This window comes from Malus sylvestris, chromosome 7, assembly GCF_916048215.2.
Source record: "Malus sylvestris chromosome 7, drMalSylv7.2, whole genome shotgun sequence".
NCBI lineage: Eukaryota > Viridiplantae > Streptophyta > Magnoliopsida > Rosales > Rosaceae > Malus > Malus sylvestris.
The window spans coordinates 7,019,312-7,047,142 of NC_062266.1; the positions used below are offsets into that span (position 1 = coordinate 7,019,312).

Below are 27,831 nucleotides of genomic sequence, written 5' to 3' on the forward strand. Positions count from 1 at the left end.
ACGTGGCCCAACGGTAATATTTCTGATTTTTTAACTTTTTTTTTAATTTTTAAAGTCTAATAACGTGAACCGTTGATCTCAGATCTAACCGATGATATTAAATGAAGTTTTTTTATATTTTTTACCGTTGGAAATCCAAATGTTCACAATTTATATCCGTTGAAATCCCACGACCGTGGGGAAGCCACGTGGCTCCCCAACGGTAACAAAAAATATCTGCACTGCGGGCTTGTTTTCTGATTTTGTGTCTCCTGACGCGAGCCCACGCGCGCTTGAATGGCACGCGCCTGACAGAAAAAAATTTAATAAAGGCGTCTAACGTCAGCTGACGTCAAACCCATCTCGGGCTCAAGGGCCGGAACCAATCCACGGGCCTAGCGCCCGATGTCCCTCCAGCTCCCTCGCCAGCCAACGCTGGCCTTGCTCCCTCGGGCGATCCGGCCCTGTTCCTCCCACTGTCCCTCCAGCGATTCATCCCGCTAGAGTTGCTCTAAGAGGCTGGCCCAAAGCCTAAGTGCAGTACAGGCAGTTCACAACTTCACATACCGAACCAAGTGAAGGGACATCATGATTCAACCGTTGGTGGTGGAAAGTTTGCCTCATGATTCTATCGTTGGCATGGAACATCACCGTGGCGGTGCGCCGAGGCAATGATAGTCCCAAACGTTTAAATTGTTCTTTCACTTTAATTCACCAGGCAATGCAGAAGTTGTGTGAACGTAAAACCACATCCCAGAAAACAATGAACGGATCTAATAACTAGCAGTAAATCTTATAAGTCGTAACGAAATCAAGACTGGAAAGTGAAAGAGAAAACACTTTCTTTACTAAGCACACTCAAGGAATCCAGAAAGTAACTTGCAGTTTCTATGTTCCATATTTCAAGCGTAGTCAACATATGAAAAACCTATTCATCAGCATTAGATCGTCCGTCATCCGAAGACCCGTCCTTTTTATCCCTTTTTTCCTGCCATCTTGCCCAAAGCCACCTCAAAACCAGATACCCTCCAAGAGCAGAAAGCTGAAAGTAGGCAAAGTAACATCATTAAAACAAGACGGGAAGTCGCTAGTTCATGAGAAAAAAATGGACAGAAAGCCAACACCTTTTCTGCCTAATGGATAGTGAGCACCATGCTGTCAAAATCTGAACTAAAGTACAAGCTTGTGGAGAAAACAACAAAGTTGTGACTAGGTTTTTGCTAATCCGGATAGTTTTTATTAAGAAGACAGAGATTTGTAGCTACCAAGTCCATGACTCTCCTCAATGGACCAATTATAACAAATTGGAGTCATATCTTCAAACATAAAAGATCAACACTGACACATAGCAAAGTCTCACAAGCGTGTGTGTAAGTTGTATGTTCATGAACATACAATTGCTCTCCGCTTCCGTGTAAAACAAAATATGAATGGTTTTTCTTGATACAACAATGAAATATGCATCTTAACCATCGGTGCAAAATTTTAAAAACATTACAACTAGTGGAAGCTTTTAGATGTAAAGATTCAGCAACGCTCACAATTATCAAATCCCTACCAAACTGATGTTTCAAGTCCTACTGCCTTATAAGCAAAATAGTCGATCAGGACTTATTTAACTGCGTTTGATACGACACTGAAATGGCAGTTCAACAATCAACACAAGTCAATCATTCAAGATCTTGGTAAAATATCTCAATCCACCAGTACTATTAGAGTTTATGACTGATATTGTTATCTCACCTATTAGCCATGACGTAGATTTAGTAAACTTATATCTGTGTCAGATTAAACTGCCTGCCTAAATCTCCATGACAACTTTCCCTACTCATATTTTCCAACTACATCAAGGGAATCAAGACACTTTGAGCACTGTCATGCCCCGGACCCAGGGTCGGGAAAAAAATGACCTCAAGCCCGGTGCGTGAATAAATAAATTAAATGAAATAATGGTGAAAAATAAAATCCTTCTTATACGGATAATCTGAAAACCTTACAGTTGTACAGAAATAAAACAAAATTCTATTTCCCTCGTCTAACACAAACTCAGCCCCTCTAGCACCTGTCTTGCCAAATACCTCATATGAAAAATAAAATATTGAGGGGTGAGCAACAAGCACTGTCGCTCAGTGAGTAGAATATGTAATATGCCCAGTCAAGCGTGCCGTTTTACTCACACTATAAAATACGATAATAATATCAAGACTTTAGCCACATATTTTTACACTACATGACCCCTAAACTAGCCATTTTGCCCTAATATCCCCGTGTTTTATCCCTCAAATAACCAACACTAAAGTTCTCATGCTCCATGAACAATCTCTAGTAATTCCACATAGATTGTACATATTATATTCCATCATAAACATTTACATGAAATCAAGCATGCTTGACTTGAAAATATATAGAGATTTGTAAAATAGAGTAGAATCCCATGATACTTCATGGTTTTCATGTTATAAAAACATAATAAAAAAATAAAAAATAAAATAAAATTTGCAACACATTACATAAACCACTTTGTTTCTCTTGTCTTTTCTCTCAATACGTGAACTAATGCACTGCATGTTTTTCCTTCGCAGATTGTAACAATGAGGAACTGTGGTGGCTACAACTAGTCCATGATTGGTTGATAAAGTGGCAAGATATAGCCACCCAGTCTGAAAACATAAAGGCCAAGTATATTCATGCAAGTGGTGTCAATTGAATGATAAACACCTTGAAATCCCACTTGCCGCGCCCAGCTGCAAGACTGCTTACAAGCAGCTCATATTCATTTCCTAATTATCACTATAGATGGACATAAAACTACCTCAAGCCACCTGTAAGTGATAGCTTCCAATAGTAAGCACTAGAGTTCTTATTATGCACTTCCATCCACAATCTAATAACTAAAGATATAAAAGAATAGGTGGAAATCAATCCAAGCTTCTAGTTGTTGTAAATTTGTAATGTAAGTGGAGGAGAAAATATATTTCGTCAAACTGGTTTCAAATTGACTCCGATCTCAAAACCAAACATCTTGAACTTATAAGATATATATTTGGTAGGTTTCACTATGACAATAAAATACCTTATTTTTGGAGATATACAGGGTCTCACAACCACCTGAGCTAAAATGACCATTATTCACGTGGAGATAACTGTGTCATCACCAATCTTCAAAAGAAATCCACGTTAATCTTTTGAAATCCTTTTGGCAGTCCCGCAAGATAAGGAACACACGCTCCAATCAATCCACTGCTATGTAAAATGATATCTTCACCTTGCAATAGTAGCCCTCCTTCCACTACATTCACTAGCTACGTCTGCTTAACCAGTTAAACATATACAAAGGCCTCTATCTCACAAGCAACTAGTTGTAATCTCTAGGCCTCACCAGACCATCATGTCAATAATTACTACAAATTTGTGTTTCGAGAAAAAACCGTGTGAACAAACAAACAACCGGATGATACAAACAAAATTAAAAACCTTTCATCGGAGTTCCCTTACCCCTTTCTTGGTGGAGCAACGGAAACTTTGATAAAGGGTTGTGAATCGAAAGTTGCATACACCCGAAAAACCCTTTTATAAAGTTAAACTCCTATACTCAGTCCCGTTCCTATCCAATTTATGTTTGTGGTGATCAAAAATTCAAACGACCAGCATAAATCAAGACGTATCCAATTTTTTTTCTTCATATTAAATTCAAGTTTCATCACGAAAAATTCCGAGTTCAAATACGAGGATGCAAGAAACCAACTCACATATAATCATGAATGAAAACCCAGATTTCATATACAACAAATTAGCAAAATTTCATGTAAAAAAATCAACAAAATAAAATAAACCAGAGTAAAAAAGCCATGCCTGCCAGAGTATAATAGGATTGGAAGTCTTGGTTATGGGGTCTTCGCACTCAACCGCCACAGGCGGAGGAGCCACCACTTGCGCTTTCGGGAAGCTCACAACGACCGGCTTCGGCGTCTTACTTTCAGTTCCTTCTTCTGGTTTCCTTGGCTCCTCAGCAACAACGACGCTTGCCGCTTCTGGTTCTTGCTTCAGGAAGGGGAGTTGAAGCTTGAACTTGGGGAAGAGTGAGAACAAGTTTTTGGGTCCTTTTGGGTCGTCTTCTTTGATTACAATCTCTGTGTTTTCTGCCATTTTTGGGAGAGAAGGAGCGATTCCGAATGTGGGTTTGGAGTGTAGACGGCGGATAAAACGAGCAGAGTGGCGATGTTCATGAGATGTTGAAAACGCCGCTTTTATTATATTTTTTCTCTCTTTTTCTTACTCCAGAAGGTCCTCCATCTCGTCTAAATTTAAAAATTAAAAATTAAAAGGCTAAATTTTTTTCTTCGTCTACACTACTTTTAAATCGACAGTTGTGAAGAAAAGAGTGTTAATATTAATCTTGTGGTGAAGTTCGTTATCAATATCGTAGTCCAAATTGAAATTTTTGTCAAAATCTAATCCAAAAGGTCCTCCAACCTCGTCTAAATTTAAAATTTAAAAATATTGATGTGGTGTTTTGAGGAAATAAAAAATTCAACACTACTTATAATAATACTAATATTTTTCTTAAATAAATAAAATTTTAAAACGTATGACTTTGATATTCGTCTATCCATTCATTATCTGGATAATTGAATATAATAATGTTAATCCAATTTGGAAGGCGAATTAAATTAGTAAAAAAATTATATTTAAAACTCGTATTCTAACAAGGCTACAAAGAAAATAAAATAAATTTGTCCAAAAAAAGAAAATAAAAGAAAAAAAATAAATAAACTTCTAGTCCCACATTTAGTTTGATTTCAATAGAAAGCATGTAGTTCATAATCACCTTCATGGACGTCATGACAACTCAATAAACACAATGATACAAACATCATAGAGTCGCCTAATGGTTGTAGATGAATTATAAATCCGTATTTCACACAACATGTCTTGGGTTTGATTTCTGAAGCTGGTAAATTGCACGATGATGGCCAAGAAATGCTGAAATGCTTCTATGAGTCTTGTTGGCTCTCAAAAGTTACCAACTGGTCCTCTTTTAGAAAAAAAATAAAAAAAATAAACACCATGATACATTATCGTGATTGAGAGTTTCCTATTATGCTAATCGGTTGTATCACAACTAATAAGACAAAAATGTGAGTCATACTTAGGGGGTGTATTCAATTTGGAATTTGAGAAATTTTAATGGATTTTTATGAAGTTTAACTGATTTGTAGAGATTCTATGTAAAATTTTGATTTAATTCCCTCAAAATCTCATGGGGAGATGTGAGATTTGTAGATGCTTAAAATACACTACAAAATCTCTCAAATTCCCTCTAATTCCTTAACTTTTCCAAATTCTGTAATTCAAATTCTAATTGAATACATCTGAAATGTTATAAACTTCTTTAAAATTTTAATTGAATACACCCTCATTTATAAGGATTTTAATAAACTATCTTAAAATCCTGATTAAATACACATTGAATTTCAAATAATCATTTAAAATCTTGATTGAATACCCCTAGATTCATCAAAAGAATTAAAACCTCTCAAAATCTCAATTGAAAACACCCTATTAGTTTAGAGACCAAATCTTCTGCACCCAAAATAGGTGTGGCCTCTATGTGGCCCTAATGAATGTCTGACATCTATTAAATATCTTAACTTTTCTTAATTTTGTTGTCATAAATTTAATAGGTATCAGACATTTATTGAGACCAGGTAGAGATCATAGAGAGACCACACTCATTTTGATGCAGACGATTCGGATGAGATTCAAATGGAACTTAACCGGTAGCAATCTCACAAACAAGAGACAAAGGCTTGACGAATGGAGCACGCGATCCAGTCTGTCCTCCTGTCTAACTGACGCGTGGGCTCTCCAACCAATAAACCTTATTTCGTTTTTCACTAATTGACGCCGTAATTAACTAATTACTGCTCATAAACAAGTAATTACAGTACAGTACGACTGTAGGAAGCTCAGCACACAGAAATCAGAGTTAAAATAATAATTTAAAACTGAGCGTACAAAAGAAGCTGATCAAAATCTCACGCCCTCAGATTGCACATTCCCAGCAGAACATTTTCCACAAGCAGTTGCAGTTGTTGTTGCTCCTCTTCTTCTTCTTCGTCGGCGGCGAAAATGCATTCGAGTCACTTGCTTCTGGAAGAGCCGATCAGGATGGCTTCGATCCTCGAGCCTTCCAAGCCTGTGAGTAATTCCGATCACTTTAACTCTTCCGTTTCTTTGAATTAGTTGGATAATTAGTTAATTTTCAGTTTCTGATTGAGAAGAGAGAGAGAGAGCCAATTAATTGCTTTTGTTTCTTCAGCAAGTAACCAAGTTGCAGTGTGTTTGTTTCCCGAGAAAGTGAAGGATTGGATGGGAAAAAAAAAAAAAAAACAACGCCTGGATTTCCTCCTTGTACTACCTGTTTGGCTGGTTCTTAAAATTAAATTGTAGCAACTATAAATCAACTCTCTGTGTTTGTGGGTTTGAATGGAGTCTGTATTTCCTTCTTGCATCTTAGTTCTTATCATGTGTTTGGTTTCTGAGAAAATGTGATAATCAGGAGGGTGTCATATTTCTTATTAGAGAAATCTTTACTTAGCAATCAAACAGAATATTATTGTTTCCGAAATATTCTCGGAATTTCGGTGGGTTATTAGGTGAATATGTGGCCGTAGTGATTTGAAAGAACTTGAATGCGTGACTAACCTTGATGAATTCTGAACTTACAGACATTCTTTCCGGCAATGACAAGGATTGTGGGAACGCTTGGTCCAAAATCACAATCGGTCGAGACAATCTCCGGTTGCTTGAAGGCAGGAATGTCTGGTATCGCTCACCTGCTATGCATGATTTTCAATGTTCATCTGTCTGATTATGAGTTGCCAGCTTCTTATTTTTGCTATCTCCCTTCATCTATAATACTTTAGTAAAAGGATAAGAAACACCGTCTGAGACTTATGTACCTCTGTTTTGGCGGTACAATTTCTTCACTGTGAAGATAATACTGTGTGATTGTTTTGCTTCTGGTAAATCCTTTATCTATTTTCCGTCTGTTCAATTTCAATTCCCTTTTTGAATTTTATATGCCATTGATTTCACTAATTGAAGTATATAATTCCTTTCACACCCTCCATGTATATATAGTGGCACGGTTTGATTTTTCATGGGGCGATGCTCAGTTTCACCAAGAGACATTGGGAAACCTGAAGGTTGCAATGAAGAGTACCAATAAACTGTGTGCAGTAAGCTTGCTATTCTTATGAGCTCTCATTTTGTCTTAAATTATTTAACTGTATATAATGATCCTAAAATTCAACTTTTAACTAACTGTGCTTTTGTGTCTGCATTATTTAATTTGTTATGTTCCTTTCACTAAATCTCCTTAACTTGTAAAGGTTTGATATGTACGCTTACAAGTTGGTTTATTAATCTTCTTTTTTTTTTCAGGTAATGCTAGACACAGTGGGTCCAGAGTTGCAGGTAGTGAATAAAAGTGAGCATCCCATATCTCTTCAGGAAGATACCCTGGTTGTCCTAACACCTGATCAAGACCAAGAGGCCACCTCAAATCTACTACCCGTAAATTTTAGTGGCCTGGCAAGGGTATGTATGATTGAAAGATGTCATTCTGAATATTTTCTGGCTTATCTCTATGAAAGACATATATCTTGCTATATTAGAATCCTTGGTTCTATTGGATCTACAGCGATGAACTTTGCTGTGCCAATCTATTTCTCTGAGTGAAGACGAACTATGAAGTAACTGTTTTTGCACTTACCAAACTCAGCTAACCTGGAAAGAGACTGACTTATTCTGACATCAATGAGGGATGGGGCTTTTGACGCATTGTTTGTTTTTCCAATGAGCAGTCGTGTTTTTAAGTCTAACCAACCCTCACTCCCACCCACACACTTGCATCGCATTCAAGGGTAATTATTCGACAAAATAATCAAATGGGGAATAACTTAGCCATTTGATGATTGTACCGATGATTTTCTATGTTTATCAAAACACTGTGTGCGTCTACTTATTTGACAAAAATGAAATGACTAAACCATTTCAAACTTATGTGATTTTGTGCTGTTTCTTCTGTTTCTTTCAGTTCTTGAACTTTAGCTGTTTTTTGGATGCTTTACTTCTGGTGTAGAATTCTTGTACATATAGACAAGGAAGTTCAGGTCATCCATATCATATCATGTCACGAGATTTTCGAGGAACCAATTCATCTCTTGTAGGTTCAGGAATGGTGTCTTAGAGAAACCAGTTCATATAGTTTGATTTGACTTCCTCCTCTTGATTTTTGGAAGCATGTAAGGACTATAATTAGTTCTGTATATTTATCTTACAACATGTCTCACATTATGTTGGCATTGCTGCAATGAGTTAAGTTAAATTTGGTCTTTGCAGGCAGTGAAGAAGGGAGATACAATTTTTATTGGTCAATACCTCTTTACGGGGAGTGAAACTACTTCTGTGTGGCTGGAGGTAAGGAAATATAAGATATATGAGTTCCATTAGGAAGTTGGTTGTAGTATAGTTGGTTTCAGAATCAAAATTAAGCATGTTAATTTCAAATCCTTGCCTAGTCAGATATGTATTCCTTGTCACTCAGTTAGAAGTGAAAACAAGGTAATAGCCACTTTATTCGTTACTCTTCCAACAGTTCCAAAGAAATCTTGTAAAAAAAAAACGCAAGAGTGGGACCAGATTCTGAGAGATAAGGAATGCTGACATTCAACTTTAAAATTTTAAATTAATTGAACATTTTAGACATAGATTGGGAATTAGGTGAAGCTCTGGTAGCAGACTAAAGCTATAACTGAATGCTATAAATTTGATACAACCTTTGGCAGTGGAACCTATAGTCTCTCAAGGTCCACTATTGTATGCATACATGATATTTATAGGGGATCATCAGAAGTTATCTATTTGATGAGTGACCTGGGTCCTGAAAACTTTAATGTAAATAAAACCTCTAGGAACTCTAAATTTGCTACCTGCAGTATGGTCAGATGGCCTTATTGTATGTCGATTGCTTCCATTAGATTTATTATGAGCCTCCATCCGTTCGGTTGGCAGATGTCTCTTGAAGATTACCCTCTGCATTCTTTTTATATAATATTCTCAGGAAAAAGAATGATTCACATGTTGTTGTAACATTTTCTTTTACAATGCAGGTCACTGAGGTGAATGGTGAAGATGTGGTTTGTCTCATAAAGAATTCTGCTACCTTGGCAGGGTCATTGTATACTTTGAATGTCTCTCAGATTCGTATTGATCTGCCTACACTTACCGATAAAGATAAGGAGGTTAGTTTCTTTTGAAGTCACAGTACTAGATACTAACATAATTAGATCCACCCACAACCCTGAAAATTGAATTGTCTGCTTCTGCATGGATTCATTAACTTGTGGATTACAATTTGTCCTTTTATCATTAAGTTTAGCGTTGCAATTCAGAAGGAAATTCTGAACGTGGTTATCAGATGTGTTTAGAGTGGTGTGGGTTTGTGGATTGTTTGGTTGGTAAGAAACACTTGGTTTTCTTCTTCTTCTTTGGGGTAGGATTAGTTTTTAACTCTTTTTGGACATTTTTGTCAAAGTATTCTAGAGAGGTAACAGTCAGTATAGTTAATCTTGACTGAGGTTTGTGTTTTGTTTTGAGCTGTACCTTGGAGGAGATGGACTTTGTCAAGTTTGTTTGTCATTCTTCATTTTCTGGATTCATTCCTTGAGTGTCTTCACTCATCGTTGCTGAATGATGGCTTGTATACCTTCTAATTTTATTGATAGTGAATTGGAAGGTACATGAGGTAATGTTGAATTCATTTTAGAAGGTACATGAGGTAATGTTGAATTCATTAAAATGAATTTGGAGGTAATCTTTAACTCATTAAAATCAATTTGGAGGAAACTGTATAAAAAAATCACTTTTTATAAAAGGAGATCTTATTCTTACGTGAATTGCTTATTTAATGTGTTTTAACATTTTAATAATTTATCAGATCATAAGCACTTGGGGTGTTCGTAACACCATCGACTTCCTCTCATTATCATATACGCGTCATGCTGAAGATGTTCGCCATGTAAGGACTGTTCATGACAGGATTTCCTGTCTGTTCTGGTGTTATGTGAATTATAATTTTTCTCCCTGTTCATCCCTACTTTATGATGTGGTTCACTCGTATTTAGGGCTTAATTCCCTGGGTAATATTATTATGTTTCCTTATACTTTTGATAATATAAGGAGAAACTAAGTACCCTTTCCTTATTATTCTTTTCTTTTTGAGGAAGTATTATTATTCTATTTTAATAGGCTGTTCTTGTTATGCAGGCCCGTGAGTTTCTTTCAAAGTTAGGCGACCTCAACCAAACTCAGATTTTTGCAAAAATTGAAAATGTAGAGGTGAGTTTCTTTGAAAAGGACAAAAAACAAAATTTACTAATATTATCACTATCAGCTTGGATTATGGATATGGTTACCACCTTGACATGCGGGCTCCACATTTGTGGAGAGCCCTCAGTAGTCAGTATTTAGGCAGTAATGGTGGTAAGGAATATTCTTGGCAGAAAGGATCATGTGTGACTGATCAGATTTCCAAATGTCATACTTGTGCTTGGATTTGAATTAGCTTACAGGTTCTCTTCTATTTTTGTAGGGGTTAAATCATTTTGATGAAATTTTGCAAGAAGCTGATGGTATTATCGTCTCTCGTGGAATTCTGGGGATAGATCTCCCACCAGAGAAGGTACACTTTGGTAGTCATGTTCTTTTATGTATTTACATCATCTGCACATGGCCACAAAAGTAATGAGTAAGTCATTGTCAAACAGTCTTCCTGATATACCGTATTGGTATGACTTAAGTGAGAACCATGTCTTGTATGTGGCGTCATCAGTTGGGTGTACCTGCACAAGTTATATTCTGCTATGATAATTAAATAGTGACTTATCAAATGTCGATTTCCTCTGATGGTGACCTGAAAGCTGTTTTTTTTTGGGGGGGGGAGGGGGGGGGGTTCTTACAGTAATGAGGATTGGGAACCAAATGTTTTTTTAGTGTGTGTGTTGTATCCAATTTCCATGCTTCGATGGATGTGTATCTATATACTTTTAGTTGGAGGTTATTTTTTATAATGAGGCTTGAATATTCTTGTAAAGACCCTACTTTGATCTTCCAGGTATTTTTATTTCAAAAAGCTGCTGTTTACAAGTGCAACATGGCTGGAAAGCCAGCAGTGGTGACTCGGGTTGTGGACAGTATGACTGACAACTTAAGACCTACTCGTGCTGAAGCAACTGATGTTGCCAACGCTGTACTGGATGGTAAACTTCTGTCTTTTGACATGAAATATGCTCCTTTCTGTTACCTTTGGCGGGTTCCACCATCTCATTTATTCTTTCATGTCCATGTCATTGCATGGATTGTTGCTCTGTTAGTGTTAGTAAATATCATTAGTATTGTAATACTCTTGTTGCTTGAGCATTATTAAACAAGTAACAAGTGAATGTTATCATAGGATGTACAAGTACGACCTGTGTGATTATTTACCCACTTCTCAATTCTATTTGTGCAGGAAGTGATGCAATTCTTCTAGGTGCAGAGACCCTGCGCGGTTTGTACCCTGTTGAGACGATCTCCATTGTTGGAAAGATTTGCTCTGAGGTAACTCCATTTCTGTATTGTAATAAAGCTCTCTCTCTCTCTCTCTCTTCTGAAAAAGCGAGTAATCTTTTGGCTGTTGCATCCCTGTGTTTTCCTGATGATGGCGGAGCCCGATTCAAATTATAATAAATAAGCCCATTCAATTACTAAAAACCACATGATTCAGATTATTTATATCTATTATGCAATAAATGCATTTGGCACATGTATTTTAGGATCCTTGGTTTGGAATCTTATATATCACATGAGGCATCATGAATATATCTGCTGCCATTTAAGTGTTTTAATTTGAGTCTTTTCAATGATTCATGTGCCAATGGTTCTGTACATGAGTTACTTTGTGAGCTTTGAAAGTTTACGGTGAAAGAAGTTCTTGCGATCTTCTGACTGTGATGCAAAAAGTTTTCTAATTTCTCTATTGGAGTGATTAAAATATACCTTTGGTGCAGTGCCAAAGGTTGGAGTGAGCCCATATATCTGTTTTCTTCAATTCTCTTGTGATTGTCCTACAACAGTAGAGACTTTTATGGACGTGCACCTCCAAAGCTAGTATTGAAGTAGCATTGTTTTTCCATCCTATTAGTTTTTTCATTTCTGAGGGTGTGTTTGCCATATGTTGATGTGCATTTTAGAAACTCCCTTTATTCTTATATCGGACCATTCCTTTATATTTTTTTCATTCTTCTCTCTGAGAATTCTTAATATTTCAGCTTTGGTTTTGTGGTTCTCTGAAGATTCAGAACTGACTTATATTAGCACACTGAGCATTGTTTATGTTCTGTGGTCTTATCGTTTCTGATCTAGAATTTGATGGTTTCTAGCATAGACGCTACCCATTCCTAAAGCTAAGGGCTAGGAGTATATTTGATGTAGAACCAAATACCAGAATTTAGAATTAGAATTTAGAAGACAAAAAAAGATATGTCGAGGAGAATTTAGAAGAAGATTACTGAGGGAAAAGATTTGTTTAATCAATCATTCAAGTCTGTCTAATTTGAATTACTTACAAAGCACATATTTATAATAACCTAGCCCTACGACAATTAGGGGAGTAATCCCAACCCTGATAGCAACAGGAAAGAAAGAAAACAAGAAAATAAAATAAAACAGGAAATATGATTCTGCATCAACATATTCCGGTGGAATTGTAGTACTAATTGTATATAATATTTATAAATTGGAAAATGTTCATGGCTATTCTGTTTACTCCCTCTCATTTGAGCTTCAACTGTTCGAAGTGGCTATAGAAATATGTGTTTTGTTAGTCCGGATATTATTTCAAAACATTGTCTCTTTCTTGATACTTAAGAGTGATTCATTGGTCTTGGCTATAGTCACACGACTCATATTAGAATGTGTGATCCTTTTGTTTTGTGGTCAGTCAGTTTTGGAGGGTGGGGGTGGGACAATTCTTTGTTCTTATTATTAGGATGTATGTTTCGTAGCAATGGTTTATCAAAAAAATATTATAAATTAAAGTACAATGACAAGGGAAAGTTCTGAGTTCATTTCCACATTTATTAAAACAGTTCCTTTATATCTTGTAATAATGGAAATTTTCTTTTATCAAATTACTGTCGACAGGCGGAGAAAGTTTTCAATCAAGATTTGTATTTTAAGAGGGCTGTCAAATATGTTGGAGAACCAATGACCCACTTGGAATCTATTGCTTCCTCTGCGGTAGTTTTGTGCTTTCAGTATTTTCCATTTTATTTTTTCTCCTTCTTTTTATTATACCATTGGCCTGTTCCCTGAAGAGATGCTGCTAACAGAATCATGCATGAAGGATGCCCTTTATTTTGCTACAACGGGAAAATATTATAATATAATTTATCTTTCCTAGGTACGTGCAGCCATCAAGGTGAAGGCCTCTGTAATTATTTGCTTCACTACATCTGGAAGAGCTGCAAGGTGATTCTCTCTTATCTCTTCTTCTCTCTTCATGTCGTCGTACCCAGTGCACAAGGCTCCCGCTTTACGCAGGGTCTGGGCTTAGGGCCCGTTTAATTACCATTTTGCTAGTTTTTAGTTCTCATTTTTGTGTTAGAGATAGAGGGAAAATACATGGGACAAATGAGGGATTAGAATAGTTGAGGAAGGATGGTGGAAGAAATGTTGAAGGAATGTTTAAGGAAAGGCACACAAAATGTTGAAAAGTAAAATTCAAAACCCAAAAACTATTATAAGTTGATTTCACTTTCAAGATTTTGTTTTAATTTATTCTTTATTTCCTCCCCTTTCTTCCAACACCCTTCTTCATCTTCCCTCCTTTTCCCCCATATAGATTCCTCATATCTCAAGCACAAAAAGTGAAAACAAGAAACTAAAAATGGTTATCAAACTGGCCTTTAGGAAGTGGGTAAGGCTAATGTTTCTTGGTTTTATGTAAAATTTTAGTTTCCTGATTGAAGTTCAGTTAGATGTACTTTAATTGTAAAACATAAAAATAAGTTTTTCTTTGATGGTTTACGATGTTAGATACAAATATTTTTGTAATTGTTATGTTCACTCTTGTGTATATACCGGTTTTGTTATTTGGGCATTAGTGTAGGTTGATTGCAAAGTACAGACCAACAATGCCTGTGCTTTCTGTTGTCATTCCTCGGGTCAAGACAAATCAACTCCGATGGACATTTTCTGGTGCTTTTGAGGTTTCTTACTGAACTGATCATCTTTGGTTTTAACTTTTTATGCACTAGCAAGTTTATTTTTCCAAGTAGGAAGCTAGATGCTAGAATTTGTGTGCTAATGGTTTTATCCAGTTGGGACATAATCCTGGAGCAGTTACTTTGTTGAATGTTTTCTTTCTTCCTTTGTCCCACTCAAACATGCATGAAAGTAGATCATATCTTGATATCTTGAACCTCTACAGTCTATATGCCGAGTGCCAATTAATTTTGGTTTGGATGCTCTAACTTTAACATATATCGCTTATAAACTCAAGATTTAAAATTGAGAAGAATGATTAGCAGACAATCATACTATTCTTTATGATTTACATTCTCCAACTGAATTTGATGCTCATAATATCCATCTTTTTCTTGTGATGATATCCGGCAGGCAAGGCAATCGCTCATTGTTAGAGGCATTTTTCCCATGCTAGCGGATCCTCGACATCCAGTAAGATATATCCTGTTGATTGCATTGGAGAAAGCTATGCATAATGCATATAATAATCACAGGGTTTCCCAGATCTTTCCTTTCGTTAAAATTGGTTGATTTGGGTTTCCCGTTCACCTTGAATGCTGCCCTAATGAATATAGTTGGAAGTTTTTCGATATTCTAGATAAGTAGATCTCTGAAAATGGTAGGAAAGGAGAAGGGGAGGCTACATTTAGGGACCCGAGTCGGTTATAGACGTGGATTAACTTCAGTTCATCACATGATGCGTATTCTTTTGCATGCTTCACTACCCATTGTATCAGACTGAGACGTTTCTTTTTCTTATCTGCCCTTTCGCCCCTGCAGGCTGAAATAACCGTTGCAACAAATGAGTCCATTCTTAAAATCGCTTTGGACCATGGCAAGGCCACTGGTGTCGTAAAATCACATGACCGTGTGGTCATTTGCCAAAAAATTGGCGATACTTCTGTGATCAAGATCATGGAGCTTGAAGATTGATATAAAAATTGCAACTTCTTTTGCGTATATGTTTACGAGTTTTACTGGTAAGTTCTCCATGGCCTGTACCTTGCCCTCTTTCCCGAAAATAAGCAAATGTGCGTGTTAGTTGTAAGAAACCCTGGATTGAATTTCTGAGTTTTTGTAGTTGAAGTACCTCAAAACTTTTTAAGGGAAATTACTGTAAATTGTTGCTCCTCCATCTTTCCTATCCAAACAGAGAACTATCTCGTTGTATTTTCTTTACTGTAAATTGTTGCTCCTCCATCTTTCCTACCCAAACAGAGAACTATCTCGTTGTATTTTCGTATAAAGATTTTTATTTTTATTTTATTTTGAATAAACGATGCTATCTACGGGGGTGAGGGAGTGAGTTAAGCTTCATAATTGGCTAACAATAATGTGGTTCAAATTCGTCTTTGGTTAGAATCAAATCTAAGACCTCTCACTTACAAATGAAAATAAATACCACTAGATCGTAGTACTAAATAGTTCTTATAAAAATAAAAAAAATATTTGAAATAACATTTCATTGTCATTTCCATTTCCTTCATTATGCACACCCACGGTTTATTTTTTGTCACGCTTAAAAACTGGTTATTACACTCGCATCAGTTTTAATAGTTTATCAAGCGCCAAATTGCTTTATTTCATAGATGATTTGCAGTTTTTTTCAAAGTGATTATTTTTACATTACAGAAAAAGTTCTCGAGATCATTTGGTGACTAAAGAATATATGCTCATTTACCTTTGGATTTGATATGGTTGATGCACAAAATTAAATTAATCTTGGACCAACTTAATCTCAACCACAAATCACACAGGCGCAAAAAACACAATAACATATCGTGGTTCACCTTGAGATGGGATTATGTCCATAGTTTCCGTTTCCACTATGTAAGTGTAGGTTGCATTGTAAAAGACAAGAGGTTTGTTGCCTTTGAAAGGGTAAAGTGGCTAGGGTTTGGAAGGAGAGGTTCTCTTTGAAGTGAGGGTTAGAATTCTTTTTATAGGATATGTAAGGGTATGATCGATGATTTAACAGCAAAAGCAATAAAAAATCCAAGGCCACCCATCAAGAAGGGCCTCCCATTTTATATTAATTGTATGTGTGACATCCCACGGGAGTGGATCATGTAAGCCTTATATGTATATTCTCATATCTTCTTAGCATGAGGCATTTTAGGAACTTACTGGGTTTGGGTTCCATTGAAACTCTGAAATTAAGCGAGTTCACGAGAGAGCAATCCCATGATGGGTGACTCACTGTGAAGTTCTCGTGTGAGCTCCCAGAAACAAAACCGTGAGGGTGTGGTCGGGGCCAAAGCGAATAATATCGTGCTACGACGGAGTCGAGCTCGAGATGTGATGGGGGTCCGGGCCGGGATGTGAGCAGTATGTATATATCTATTCGAATTTGCAATGATATGCCAAATTCTACACATGGCTCAATTGTCCTCCACATCTTATTCATAGTCCATGTACCATGAAATTGGGTTCGACTCTACCGAGTGTCTTTTCTTTTTTGTTTTATTTTAATTTTTTGGGTATTTAAAGGCATGAGTTGTGTTTTATTGTGTTATTTAAAGCATGGCGTTTATTTTAATTTCTTATGTGTTTTATTTTAATTTTTTTGATATTTAATAGAATGGGTTGTATTTTATATTTATTTATTTATTGTTATTTAAAGCATGGTTTTTCTTGATACAACAATGAAATATGCATCTTAACCATCGGTGCAAAATTTGAAAAACATTACAACTAGTGGAAGCTTTTAGATGCAAAGATTCAGCAATGCTCACAATTATCAAATCCCTACCAAACTGATGTTCCAAGTCTTGCTGCCTTATAAGCAAAATAGTCGACCAGGACTTATTTAACTGCGTTTGATACGACACTGAAATGCCAGTTCAACAATCAACACAAGTCAAATCATTCAAGATCTTGGTAAAATATCTCAATCCACCACTACTATAGAGTTTATGACTGATATTGTTATCTCACCTATTAGCCATCAAGTAGATTTAGTCAACTTATATCTGTGCCAGATTAAACTGCCCACCTAAATCTCCATGACAACTTTCCCTCCTCATATTTTCCAACTATACCAAGGGAATCAAGACCCTACGTAAAGCGGGAGCCTTGTGCACTGGGTACGACCAAGGAAATCAAGACACTTTGTGCACTGTCACGCCGAAGTGTTGCACGATAAGCACCTTGAAATCCCGCTGGCCGAGTCCAGCTGCAAGACTGCTTACAAGCAGTTCATTCATTTCCTAATTATCACTATATATGGACATAAAACTACCTCAAGCCACGTCTAAGCTATAGCTTCCAATGGTAAGCACTAGAGTAAACTAAAAAAAACACAGGGTCTCACAACCACTGAGCTAAAATGATCATTATTCAAGTGGAGATGACTGTGTTGTCACCAATCTTCAAAAGAAAATCCACGTTAATCTTTTGAAATCCTTTTCGGAGTCCCTCAAGATGAAGAACACAAGCTCGAATCAATCCACTGCTATGTAAAATGATCTCTTCACCTTGCAATAGTAGCCCTCCTTCAAAATGCCATACCCATTCACTAAGCTACATCTGCTTAACCAGTAAAACACATATAAAGGCCTCTCTCTCACAAGCAGCTAGTTGTAATCTCTAGGCCTCACCAGACCATCATGTGAGTAATTACTACAAATTTGTGTTTCGAGAAAAAACCGTGTGAACAAACAAACAACAGGATGATTGTAGGCAGTGTACAAACAAAACTAAAAACCCTTCATCGGACTTCCCTTGCCCTTTCTTGGTGCAGCAATGGAAACTTGATAAAGGGTTGTGAATCGAAAGTTGCATACACCCGAAAAACCCTTTTATGAAGCTAAACTCCTACACTCAGTCCCGTTCCTATCCAATTTATGTTTCTGGTAATCAAAAATTCAAACGACCAGCATAAATCAAGACGTATCCATTTTTTTTCTTCATATTAAATTCAAGTTTCATCACGAAAAATTCCAAGTTCAAATACGAGGATGCAAGCAACCAACTCACATGCAATCATGAATGAAAACCCAGATTTCATATACAACAACAACAACAACAACAACAACAAAGCCTTTTCCCACTAAGTGGGGTCGGCTATATGAATCCTAGAACGCCATTGCGCTCGGTTTTGTGTCATGTCCTCCGTTAGATCCAAGTACTCTAAGTCTTTTCTTAGAGTCACTTCCAAAGTTTTCCTAGGTCTTCCTCTACCCCTTCGGCCCTGAACCTCTGTCCCGTAGTCACATCTTCGAACCGGAGCGTCATTCGGCCTTCTTTGCACATGTCCAAATCACCGGAGCCGATTTTCTCTCATCTTTCCTACAATTTCGGCTACTCCTACTTTACCTCGGATATCCTCATTCCCAATCTTATCCTTTCTCGTGTGCCCACACATCCCACGAAGCATCCTCATCTCCGCTACACCCATTTTGTGTACGTGTTGATGCTTCACCGCCCAACATTCTGTGCCATACAACATCGCTGGCCTTATTGCCGTCCTATAAAATTTTCCCTTGAGCTTCAGTGGCCTACGACGGTCACACTACACGCCGGATGCATTCTAACACTTCATCCATCCAGCTCGTATTCTATGGTTGAGATCTCCATCTAATTCTCCGTTCTCTTGCAAGATAGATCCTAGGTAGCGAAAACGGTCGCTTTTTGTGATCTTCGCTAGATTGCTCCGGTCATTAGTGTGGATAAGTATATAAATGGATAGAGATAGGAAAGCAAACACAAGATGTACGTGGTTCACCCATATTGGCTACGTCCACGGAATAGAAGAGTTCTCATTAATTGTGAAGGGTTTACACAAGTACATAGGTTCAAGCTCTCCTTTAGTGAGTACAAGTGAATGATTTAGTACAAATGACATTAAGAAATATTGTGGGAGAATGATCTCGTAATCACGAAACTTCTAAGTATCGGAGTGTGGAGTCGTCTTGACTTGCCTTATCTGTCTCATAGGTAGATGTGGCATCTTCTCTGGAAGTACTCTTCCTCCATCCAGGGGTGGTATCTTTAACTGGTGGAGATGCACAAGGTAATGTATCAATTTCACTTGAAGCTTACTTGTAGTTTCAGGCTTGGTCAAGCGCGATACAAACCATGTAGTAGGAGTCCCCCAAGTCGCCGAGCTAGGGGGTCTGCTGAAAGAGGTGACAGACAAGGTAAGCAATCAGAGCTCCGACTGATTGTTCACCTTCTCCCCATCTTGCAGCAGCATGAAGGATAAAGAGAAGAAAAATGAGAAGAGATGATATGAGATACTTTTGCTTTTGAAGAAGTAACTTTCCACAGGCTTATTCTTGAACTGAGCTGGAGGGTTTTCTGGTTTCCTCCAGAGTATAAGGCCGACTGAAGAATTTGAGGGTCAAAACAAGTCCATCAAATCTAGAGTACGTTCCACCCTGCTGATATGGGATACTTTTGCTTTTGACAGAGTAATGGATGTATCGGCACGTGTGCTGTTACGCTTGTCTCCACATGCTTCCTTGTATCCTTCGCACTTGCCCTATCTGTTCCTCAAGCAGATGCGGAATCTTCCCTGGAAACATAAGATGTTGAAGATGAGTACTCGAGAGCAATGCCAGGTAAGTAATCAGGTAAGGGGTTCCAGGCAATCAGTTCTTGGCTGGAAGCTTGATTCCAAGTGCTGACTGATTGCTCTCTTTCTCCTTGTCTTGCAGGTAAAAACAAGGCCAAAGGAAAAGACAGGGAAAAAGCATGATATGGGATACTCTTGCTTTTAACCCTGATGATATGAGATATTCTTGCTCTAGTATAGCTTGTTTGCAGAGGTATTATCGGGGGGAAAGAAAGCTGAATATTTCGAAAGGCTTCGTTGGGAGTGCCCTCTCAGATATGATGAAGGGTTGAGCATTTTTGCAGGTCTGCCTGTCCGTTGGGGATGGAGGTTGACATATATAGGAGTCTCCCTAACAAGTAGTAATGCTATTCCTTTACCCTGCTTGGTCATAGCACGGTAGTGGGAGCTGTCAGTTTCACATGTTTTAACTCTGTCATAGCACTTTGAAAAAGTGGTCTATGGTATCTGGCTCTCGAGATTCGGAGAACGATGCCTCTTCGATTTTTGAGAAAACAATCATGCTGGGGGTCTGGCTCTCGAGATTCGGAGAGCAGTGTCTCTTCGATTTTTGAGGAAGTAATCATGTTGGGAGTCTGGCTCTCGAGATTCGGAGGGCGGTGCCTCTTCGATTTTGGAGCAAGCAATCTTGTTGGGAGTGTTGTCTCGAATGTGAGTAAAGGTTGGGCATGTTTGCTAGTCTACCTTGCCACGAAGCACAAAGGTTGATACACAGGGACTTTCCAATTATCTAGCAATGGTACTGTTCCTTTACCCTCTCTTCGATTTTGAGAAAGTAGTCATGTTGGGAGTCTGGCTCTCGAGATTCGGAGGACGGTGCCTCTTCGATTTTGGAGCAAGCAATCTTGTTGGGAGTGTTTTCTCGAATGTGAGTAAAGGTTGGGCATGTTTGCTAGTCTACCTTGCCACGAAGCACAGAGGTTGACACACAGGGAGTTTCCAATTATCCAGCAGTGGTACTGTTCCTTTACCCTTGTGGGTAATAATATGGTAGCTAGACCTTCAAAATTTATGTGTCTAAACTTTGTTAGTGTTGTTTCTTTGCTATTCTTTTACCTTTCTTGGTCAGAGCGATGTAGTGGGAGCTGCAAGCTTCACGTGCTCAACTTTGGCAGAGAACTTTGGCAAAGTTATCTGTGGTACCCATGAGCTATTGTTGCGTGTGGGAAGTGGGTGATTGAACAGTAAGATTCATGTGCTTTCTACTTCACCAGAAGTCTTCGACAGAATGCCCATAATTTCTGCAAAGCTGAGTGTGCGTGTGACAGGTGCTGACAAGGCTAGAAAAGTAGGTGCCTCTTCGATTTCTGAGATCGGCCCTCGTGGTCTCTGAGCAGCCCAGCTTTTGAGAAAGCGAGCGCCTCTTCGATTGATTCGAAGAACGATGCCTCATCGATTTTTGAGAAAGCAGTCACGCTGGGGGTCTGGCTCTCGAAGATTCGGGGAGCAGTGTCTCTTCGATTTTTGAGAAAGTAATCATGTTGGGAGTCTGGCTCTCGAGATTCGGAGGGCGGTGCCTCTTCGATTTTAGAGCAAGCAATCTTGTTGGGAGTGTTTTCTCGAATGTGAGTAAAGGTTGGGCATGTTTGCTAGTCTACCTTGCCACGAAGCACAGAGGTTGACACACAGGGACTTTCCAATTATCCAGCAATGGTACTGTTCCTTTACCCTCTATTCGATTTTTAAGAAAGTAGTCATGTTGGGAGTCTGGCTCTCGAGATTCGGAGGACGGTGCCTCTTCGATTTTGGAGCAAGCAATCTTATTGGGAGTGTTTTCTCGAATGTGAGTAAAGGTTGGGCATGTTTGCTAGTCTACCTTGCCACGAAGCACAGAGGTTGACACACAGGGACTGTCCAATTATCCAGCAGTGGTACTGTTCCTTTACCCTTGTGGGTAATAATATGGTAGCTAGACCTTCAAAATTTATGGGTCTAAACTTTGTTAGTGCTGTTTCTTTGCTATTCTTTTACCCTTCTTGGTCAGAGCGATGTAGTGGGAGCTGCAAGCTTCACGTGCTCAACTTTGGCAGAGAACTTTGGCAAAGTTTTCTGTGGTACCCATGAGCTATTGTTGCGTGTGGGAAGTGGGTGATTGAACAGTAAGATTCATGTGTTTTCTACTTCCCCAGAAGTCTTCGACAGAATGCCCATAATTTCCGCAAAGCTGAGTGTGCGTGTGACAGGTGCTGACAAGGCTGGAAAAGTAGGTGCCTCTTCGATTTCTGAGATCGGCCCTCGTGGTCTCTGGGGAGCCCAGCTTTTGAGAAAGCGAGCGCCTCTTCAATTTTTGAGACCAGCCTTCGTGGTCTTTGAGCAGCCCAACTTTTGAGAAAGCAAACGCCTCTTAGATTTCTGAGATCAACCCTCGTGATCTCTAAGCAGCCCAGCTTTTGAGAAAGCAAACGCCTCTTCGATTTCTGAGCAGGCGCCTCTTCGATTTCTGAAGCTCCGTCGAGTGCAGATTTTTATAAGGGCTGGCATTAAGTTCCAAAGCACACTTGAATCTCCACCAGTAGAAGCTTCATTCTTGCACTTCTAAGATCTTGATTTGTCCGACCTCTTCTCTCTTCAACACCTTTGAAAATGTCTGGCCCCTCCGACCGTCGTTTTGACTTGAACCTTGTTGAAGAGGCAGCCCCGCCTTCTCCAGACAACATATGGCGCCCATCCTTCGTCTCCCCTACTGGTCCTCTTACCGTTGGGGATTCCGTGATGAAGAATGATATGACCGCTGCGGTGGTGGCCAGGAACCTTCTCACTCCCAAAGATAACAGACTACTTTCCAAACGGTCTGATGAGTTGGCTGTTAAGGATTCGCTGGCTCTCAGTGTTCAGTGTGCAGGTTCTGTGTCTAATATGGCCCAACGCCTATTTGCTCGAACCCGCCAAGTTGAATCATTGGCGGCTGAAGTGATGGGTCTCAAACAGGAGATTAGAGGGCTCAAGCATGAGAATAAACAGTTGCACCGGCTCGCACATGACTATGCTACAAACATGAAGAGGAAGCTTGACCAGATGAAGGAAACTGATGGTCAGGTTTTACTTGATCATCAGAGATTTGTAGGTTTGTTCCAAAGGCATTTATTGCCTTCGTCTTCTGGGGCTGTACCGCGTAATGAAGCTCCAAATGATCAACCTCTGATGCCTCCTCCTTCTAGGGTTCTGTCCAGTACTGAGGCTCCAAATGATCCCCCTCCGGTGCCTTCTCTTTCTGGGGCTCTACCGACTGCTGAGACTTCTCCTAAGCAACCTTTGTGAAGGCTCCCTCTTGTGTGTTTATTTTGACTCATGTATATGTACATATTTGTAGCTTATCGGGGATATCAATAAATAAGCTTTCCTTCATTTCAACGTATTGTGTTAAATACACCAAAGCCTTCTTCGCTAAGTTCTTTGAATTTTCTTTTGTTGAAGCTTGTATGTTGAAGCTTTTTGAGTGGAGCATGTAGGTTGGGATAGTGTTCCCTTAATTTTCCGAGTGAGGAAAACTTCTCGGTTGGAGACTTGGAAAATCCAAGTCATTGAGTGGGATCGGCTATATGAATCTTAGAACGCCATTGTGCTCGATCCTGTGTCATGTCATTCGTTAGATCCAAGTACTCTAAGTCTTTTCTTAGGGTCTCTTCCAAAGTTTTCCTAGGTCTTCCTCTACCCCTTCGGCCCTGAACCTTTGTCTCATCGTCGCATCTTCTAATCGGAGCGTCAGTAGGCCTTCTTTGCACATGTCCAAACCACCGTAACCGATTTTCTCTCATCTTTCCTTCAATTTCGGCTACTCCTACTTTACCCCGGATATCCTCATTCCTAATCTTATCCTTTCTTGTGTGCCCACACATCCAACGAAGCATCCTCATCTCCGCTACACCCATTTTGTGTACGTGTTGATGTTTCACCGCCCAACATTCTGTGCCATACAGCATCGCCGGCCTTATTGCCGTCCTATAAAATTTTCCCTTGAGCTTCAGTGGCATACGGCGGTCACATAACACGCCGGATGCACTCTTCCACTTCATCCATCCAGCTTGTATTCTATGGTTGAGATCTCCATCTAATTCTCCGTTCTTTTGCAAGATAGATCCTAGGTAACGAAAACGGTCGCTCTTTGGTATTTCTTGATCTCCGATCCTCACCCCTAACTCGTTTTGGCCTCCATTTGCACTGAACTTGCACTTCATATATTCTGTCTTTGATCGGCTTAGGCGAAGACCTTTAGATTCCAACACTTCTCTCCAAAGGTTAAGCTTTGCATTTACCCCTTCCTGAGTTTCATCTATCAACACTATATCGTCTGCGAAAAGCATACACCAAGGAATATCATCTTGAATATGTCTTGTTAACTCATCCATTACCAACGCAAAAAGGTAAGGACTTAAGGATGAGCCTTGATGTAATCCTACAGTTATGGGAAAGCTTTCGGTTTGTCCTTCATGAGTTCTTACGGCAGTCTTTGCTCCTTCATACATATCCTTTATAGCTTGGATATATGCTACTCGTACTCCTTTCTTCTCTAAAATCCTCCAAAGAATGTCTCTTGGGACCCTATCATACGCTTTTTCCAAATCTATAAAGACCATGTGTAAATCCTTTTTCCCATCTCTATATCTTTCCATCAATATTCGTAAGAGATAGATTGCCTCCATGGTTGAGCGCCCTGGCATGAACCCGAATTGGTTGTCCGAAACCCGTGTCTCTTGCCTCAATCTATGCTCAATGACTCTCTCCCAGAGCTTCATTGTATGACTCATTAGCTTAATACCCCTATAGTTCATGCAATTTTGTACGTCGCCCTTATTCTTGTAGATAGGCACCAAAGTGCTCGTTCGCCACTCATTTGGCATCTTCTTCGTTTTCAAAATCCTATTGAAAAGGTCAGTGAGCCATGTTATACCTGTCTCTCCCAAAAGTTTCCACACTTCGATTGGTATATCGTCTGGGCCTATTGCTTTTTTATGCTTCATCTTCTTCAAAGCTACAACCACTTCTTCCTTCCGGATTCGACGATAAAAAGAGTAGTTTCTACACTCTTCTGAGTTACTCAACTCCCCTAAAGAAGCACTCATTTCATGTCCTTCATTGAAAAGATTATGAAAATAACCTCTCCATCTGTCTTTAACCGCGTTCTCTGTAGCAAGAACCTTTCCATCCTCATCCTTGATGCACCTCACTTGGTTTAGGTCCCTTGTCTTCTTTTCCCTTGCTCTAGATAGTTTATAGATATCCAACTCTCCTTCTTTGGTATCTAGTCGTTTATACATATCGTCGTAAGCCGCTAACTTAGCTTCTCTGACAGCTTTCTTCGCCTCTTGCTTCGCTTTTCTATACCTTTCACCATTTTCATCGGTCCTCTCCTTGTATAAGGCTTTACAACATTCCTTCTTAGCCTTCACCTTTGTTTGTACCTCCTCATTCCACCACCAAGATTCCTTTTGGTGTGGGGCAAAGCCCTTGGACTCTCCTAATACCTCTTTTGCTACTTTTCGGATACAACTAGCCATGGAATCCCACATTTGGCTAGCTTCCCCCTCTCTATCCCACACACATTGGGTGATTACCTTCTCTTTGAAAATGACTTGTTTTTCTTCTTTTAGATTCCACCATCTAGTCCTTGGGCACTTCCAAGTCTTGTTCTTTTGTCTTACTCTTTTGATATGTACATCCATCACCAACAAGCGATGTTGATTAGCCACGCTCTCTCCTGGTATAACTTTGCAATCCTTACAAGTTATACGATCCCTTTTCCTCATTAGAAGAAAATCTATTTGTGTTTTTGACGACCCACTCTTGTAGGTGATCACATGTTCTTCTCTCTTCTTAAAGAAGGTGTTGGCTAAGAAGAGATCATATGCCATTGCAAAATCCAAGATAGCTTCACCATCCTCGTTTCTCTCCCCAAAACCATGGCCACCATGAAAACCTCCATAGTTGCCTGTCTCCCTGCCCACGTGTCCATTTAAATCTCCTCCTATAAATAACTTCTCCGTCTGAGCAATTCCTTGCACCAAGTCTCCAAGATCTTCCCAAAATTTCTCCTTCGAACTCGTATCCAACCCTACTTGAGGTGCGTACGCACTAATCACATTGATAAGTTCTTGACCTATTACAATCTTGATTGCCATGATTCTATCTCCTACCCTCTTGACATCTACAACATCTTGTACCAAGGTCTTGTCCACGATGATGCCAACACCGTTTCTCGTTCTATTTGTGCCCGAATACCAAAGTTTAAACCCTGAGTTTTCTAGATCCTTTGCCTTACTACCAACCCACTTAGTTTCTTGTAGGCACATAATATTTATCCTTCTCCTCACCATAACTTCCACTACTTCCATAGATTTTCCCGTTAAGGTTCCTATATTCCACGTTCCTAAACGCATTTTGCTCTCTTGAACTCTACCCTTCTGTCCTAGCTTCTTCACCCTCCCCCGTCTAATAGGATCAAAGTACTTCTTTTGTGTGTCCCGGGTAAAGTTGATAGGAGCATATGCTCCCAAACAACTTTGAGTGGAGTCGTTCGAAAAGAAGTTTCTATGGCCCCCTTGCTCATTTAACACTGCATCCGGGTGCCGATGGAGATACAGCGACCCTTGCTCACTTATCACTGTGCTCGGGCCACACAGCGCGCCACTTACGGGTGACGCCCTAGCTTTAGCGTGATTTTGTTCTGGATTCATTTTCATAAGGATTCGACGTGATCATGGAGTGCCGGCTGTCGACTACCTGACGCCCTCCCCCTCCTCCTTTATCCGGGCTTGGGACCGGCCATGTAAGACATAGGCGGAGTTATTTCATATACAACAAATTAGTAAAATTTCATGTAAAAAAATCAACAAAATAAAATAAACCAGGGTAAAAAAGCCATGCCTGCCAGAGTATAATAGGATTGGAAGTCTTCGTTATGGGCTCTTCGCACTCAACCGCCACAGGCGGAGGAGCCACCAATTGCGCTTTCGGGAAGCTCATAAAGACCGGCTTCGGCGTCTTACTTTCAGTTCCTTCTTCTGGTTTCCTTGGCTCCTCTGCAACAACGACGCTTGCCGCTTCTGGTTCTTGCTTCAGGAAGGGGAGTTGAAGCTTGAACTTGGGGAAGAGTGAGAACAAGTTTTTGGGTCCTTTTGGGTCGTCTTCTTTGATTACAATCTCTGTGTTTTCTGCCATTTTTTGGGAGAGAAAGGGCGATTCTGAATGTGGGTTTGGAGTGTAAACGGCGGAGAAAACGAGCAGAGTGGCGATGTTCATGAGATGTTGTAAACGCAGCTTTTATTATATTTTCTCTCTTTTTCTTACTCCAGAACGTCCTCCATCCTCGTTTAAATTTAAAAATTAAAAATTAAAAGGCTAAATTTTTTTCTTCATCCTGCGGTGAGGCACCACTTTTAAATCGATTATTGTGGAGAAAAAAGTGTTAATCTTCTTAACCCTGTGGTGTAATTCGTTATCAATCGTAGTCCAAATAGAAATTTCTATCAAAATCTAATCCTCGTGTAGGGGTAAAAAGGTCATTTCATTTTGATAATTCCACTTTTTTATAATCAACAAAAAACATTAGAAGGGAAAAAAAAAAAAAAACCCTCCCCAATCCCTACCTTTGTAAGCCACAACCACAGCGACCACCCACCACCTTCCCTCCTCTCTCTCTCGCATAACCTTATCCATCCTGTCCACCACTGTTATTCTTAAGATGAAACTAAATTCAATGTTTGCATAATAACTTATATTCTAACCTAAACACAGTGAGGTACTTTGTGATTTTTTTAAATCTTGAATTTGGACACTTGGATCACTTGAAATGAGAAAGTCTGATAAGATGAACCTTGTAATTTTATTGTTTATTTATTCTTTTATTGTCCATATGACATTTTATGATTGGTTGATAGAATTAATAAAAACGAAAATAACAATTTTGGCCCTACAAATGTTAG

At 39.1% G+C, this 27,831-nt stretch overlaps 3 protein-coding genes across 3 annotated transcripts; 1 reads left to right on the forward strand and 2 right to left on the reverse strand.

Moving 5' to 3' along the window:
* Window positions 1-804: 804 nt before the first annotated feature.
* On the reverse strand, window positions 805-4,267 carry LOC126628166 (uncharacterized). The gene is made up of 2 exons (XM_050297763.1): window positions 3,832-4,267; window positions 805-1,021 (listed from the first exon to the last, which is right to left on the reverse strand). The coding sequence occupies exons 1-2, from the start codon at window positions 4,123-4,125 to the stop codon at window positions 908-910; spliced, it is 408 nt and encodes a 135-aa protein (XP_050153720.1). The 5' UTR covers window positions 4,126-4,267; the 3' UTR covers window positions 805-907.
* Window positions 4,268-5,994: 1,727 nt separating this feature from the next.
* LOC126628155 (pyruvate kinase 1, cytosolic-like) lies at window positions 5,995-15,532 on the forward strand. The gene is made up of 16 exons (XM_050297746.1): window positions 5,995-6,180; window positions 6,711-6,807; window positions 7,126-7,223; window positions 7,429-7,584; window positions 8,389-8,466; window positions 9,159-9,290; window positions 9,986-10,066; window positions 10,315-10,386; window positions 10,640-10,729; window positions 11,162-11,306; window positions 11,558-11,646; window positions 13,231-13,326; window positions 13,490-13,557; window positions 14,198-14,297; window positions 14,707-14,766; window positions 15,115-15,532. The coding sequence occupies exons 1-16, from the start codon at window positions 6,112-6,114 to the stop codon at window positions 15,265-15,267; spliced, it is 1,584 nt and encodes a 527-aa protein (XP_050153703.1). The 5' UTR covers window positions 5,995-6,111; the 3' UTR covers window positions 15,268-15,532.
* On the reverse strand, window positions 8,723-27,280 carry LOC126628164 (uncharacterized). Its single transcript, XM_050297758.1, has 2 exons — window positions 26,774-27,280; window positions 8,723-9,081 (listed from the first exon to the last, which is right to left on the reverse strand). Exons 1-2 carry the CDS (start codon window positions 27,146-27,148, stop codon window positions 8,896-8,898), a joined length of 561 nt encoding a protein of 186 aa, XP_050153715.1. The 5' UTR covers window positions 27,149-27,280; the 3' UTR covers window positions 8,723-8,895.
* Between the last annotated feature and the right edge of the window lie 551 nt (window positions 27,281-27,831).

Bases quoted from the DNA above. Each gene is read 5' to 3' on its own strand.
- LOC126628155 (XM_050297746.1), top strand. From the start codon at position 6,112: ATGCATTCGAGTCACTTGCTTCTGGAAGAGCCGATCAGGATGGCTTCG. The intron at 9,291-9,985 runs GTTAGTTTCTTT...ATAATTTATCAG, and splicing joins TTACCGATAAAGATAAGGAG to ATCATAAGCACTTGGGGTGT. The intron at 11,647-13,230 runs GTAACTCCATTT...TACTGTCGACAG, and splicing joins TTGGAAAGATTTGCTCTGAG to GCGGAGAAAGTTTTCAATCA.
- LOC126628166 (XM_050297763.1), bottom strand. From the start codon at position 4,125: ATGGCAGAAAACACAGAGATTGTAATCAAAGAAGACGACCCAAAAGGA. The intron at 1,022-3,831 runs GCATGGCTTTTT...GCCTACTTTCAG, and splicing joins ATCCTATTATACTCTGGCAG to CTTTCTGCTCTTGGAGGGTA.
- LOC126628164 (XM_050297758.1), bottom strand. From the start codon at position 27,148: ATGAACATCGCCACTCTGCTCGTTTTCTCCGCCGTTTACACTCCAAAC. The intron at 9,082-26,773 runs GCATGGCTTTTT...AAAAGAATGCAG, and splicing joins ATCCTATTATACTCTGGCAG to AGGGTAATCTTCAAGAGACA.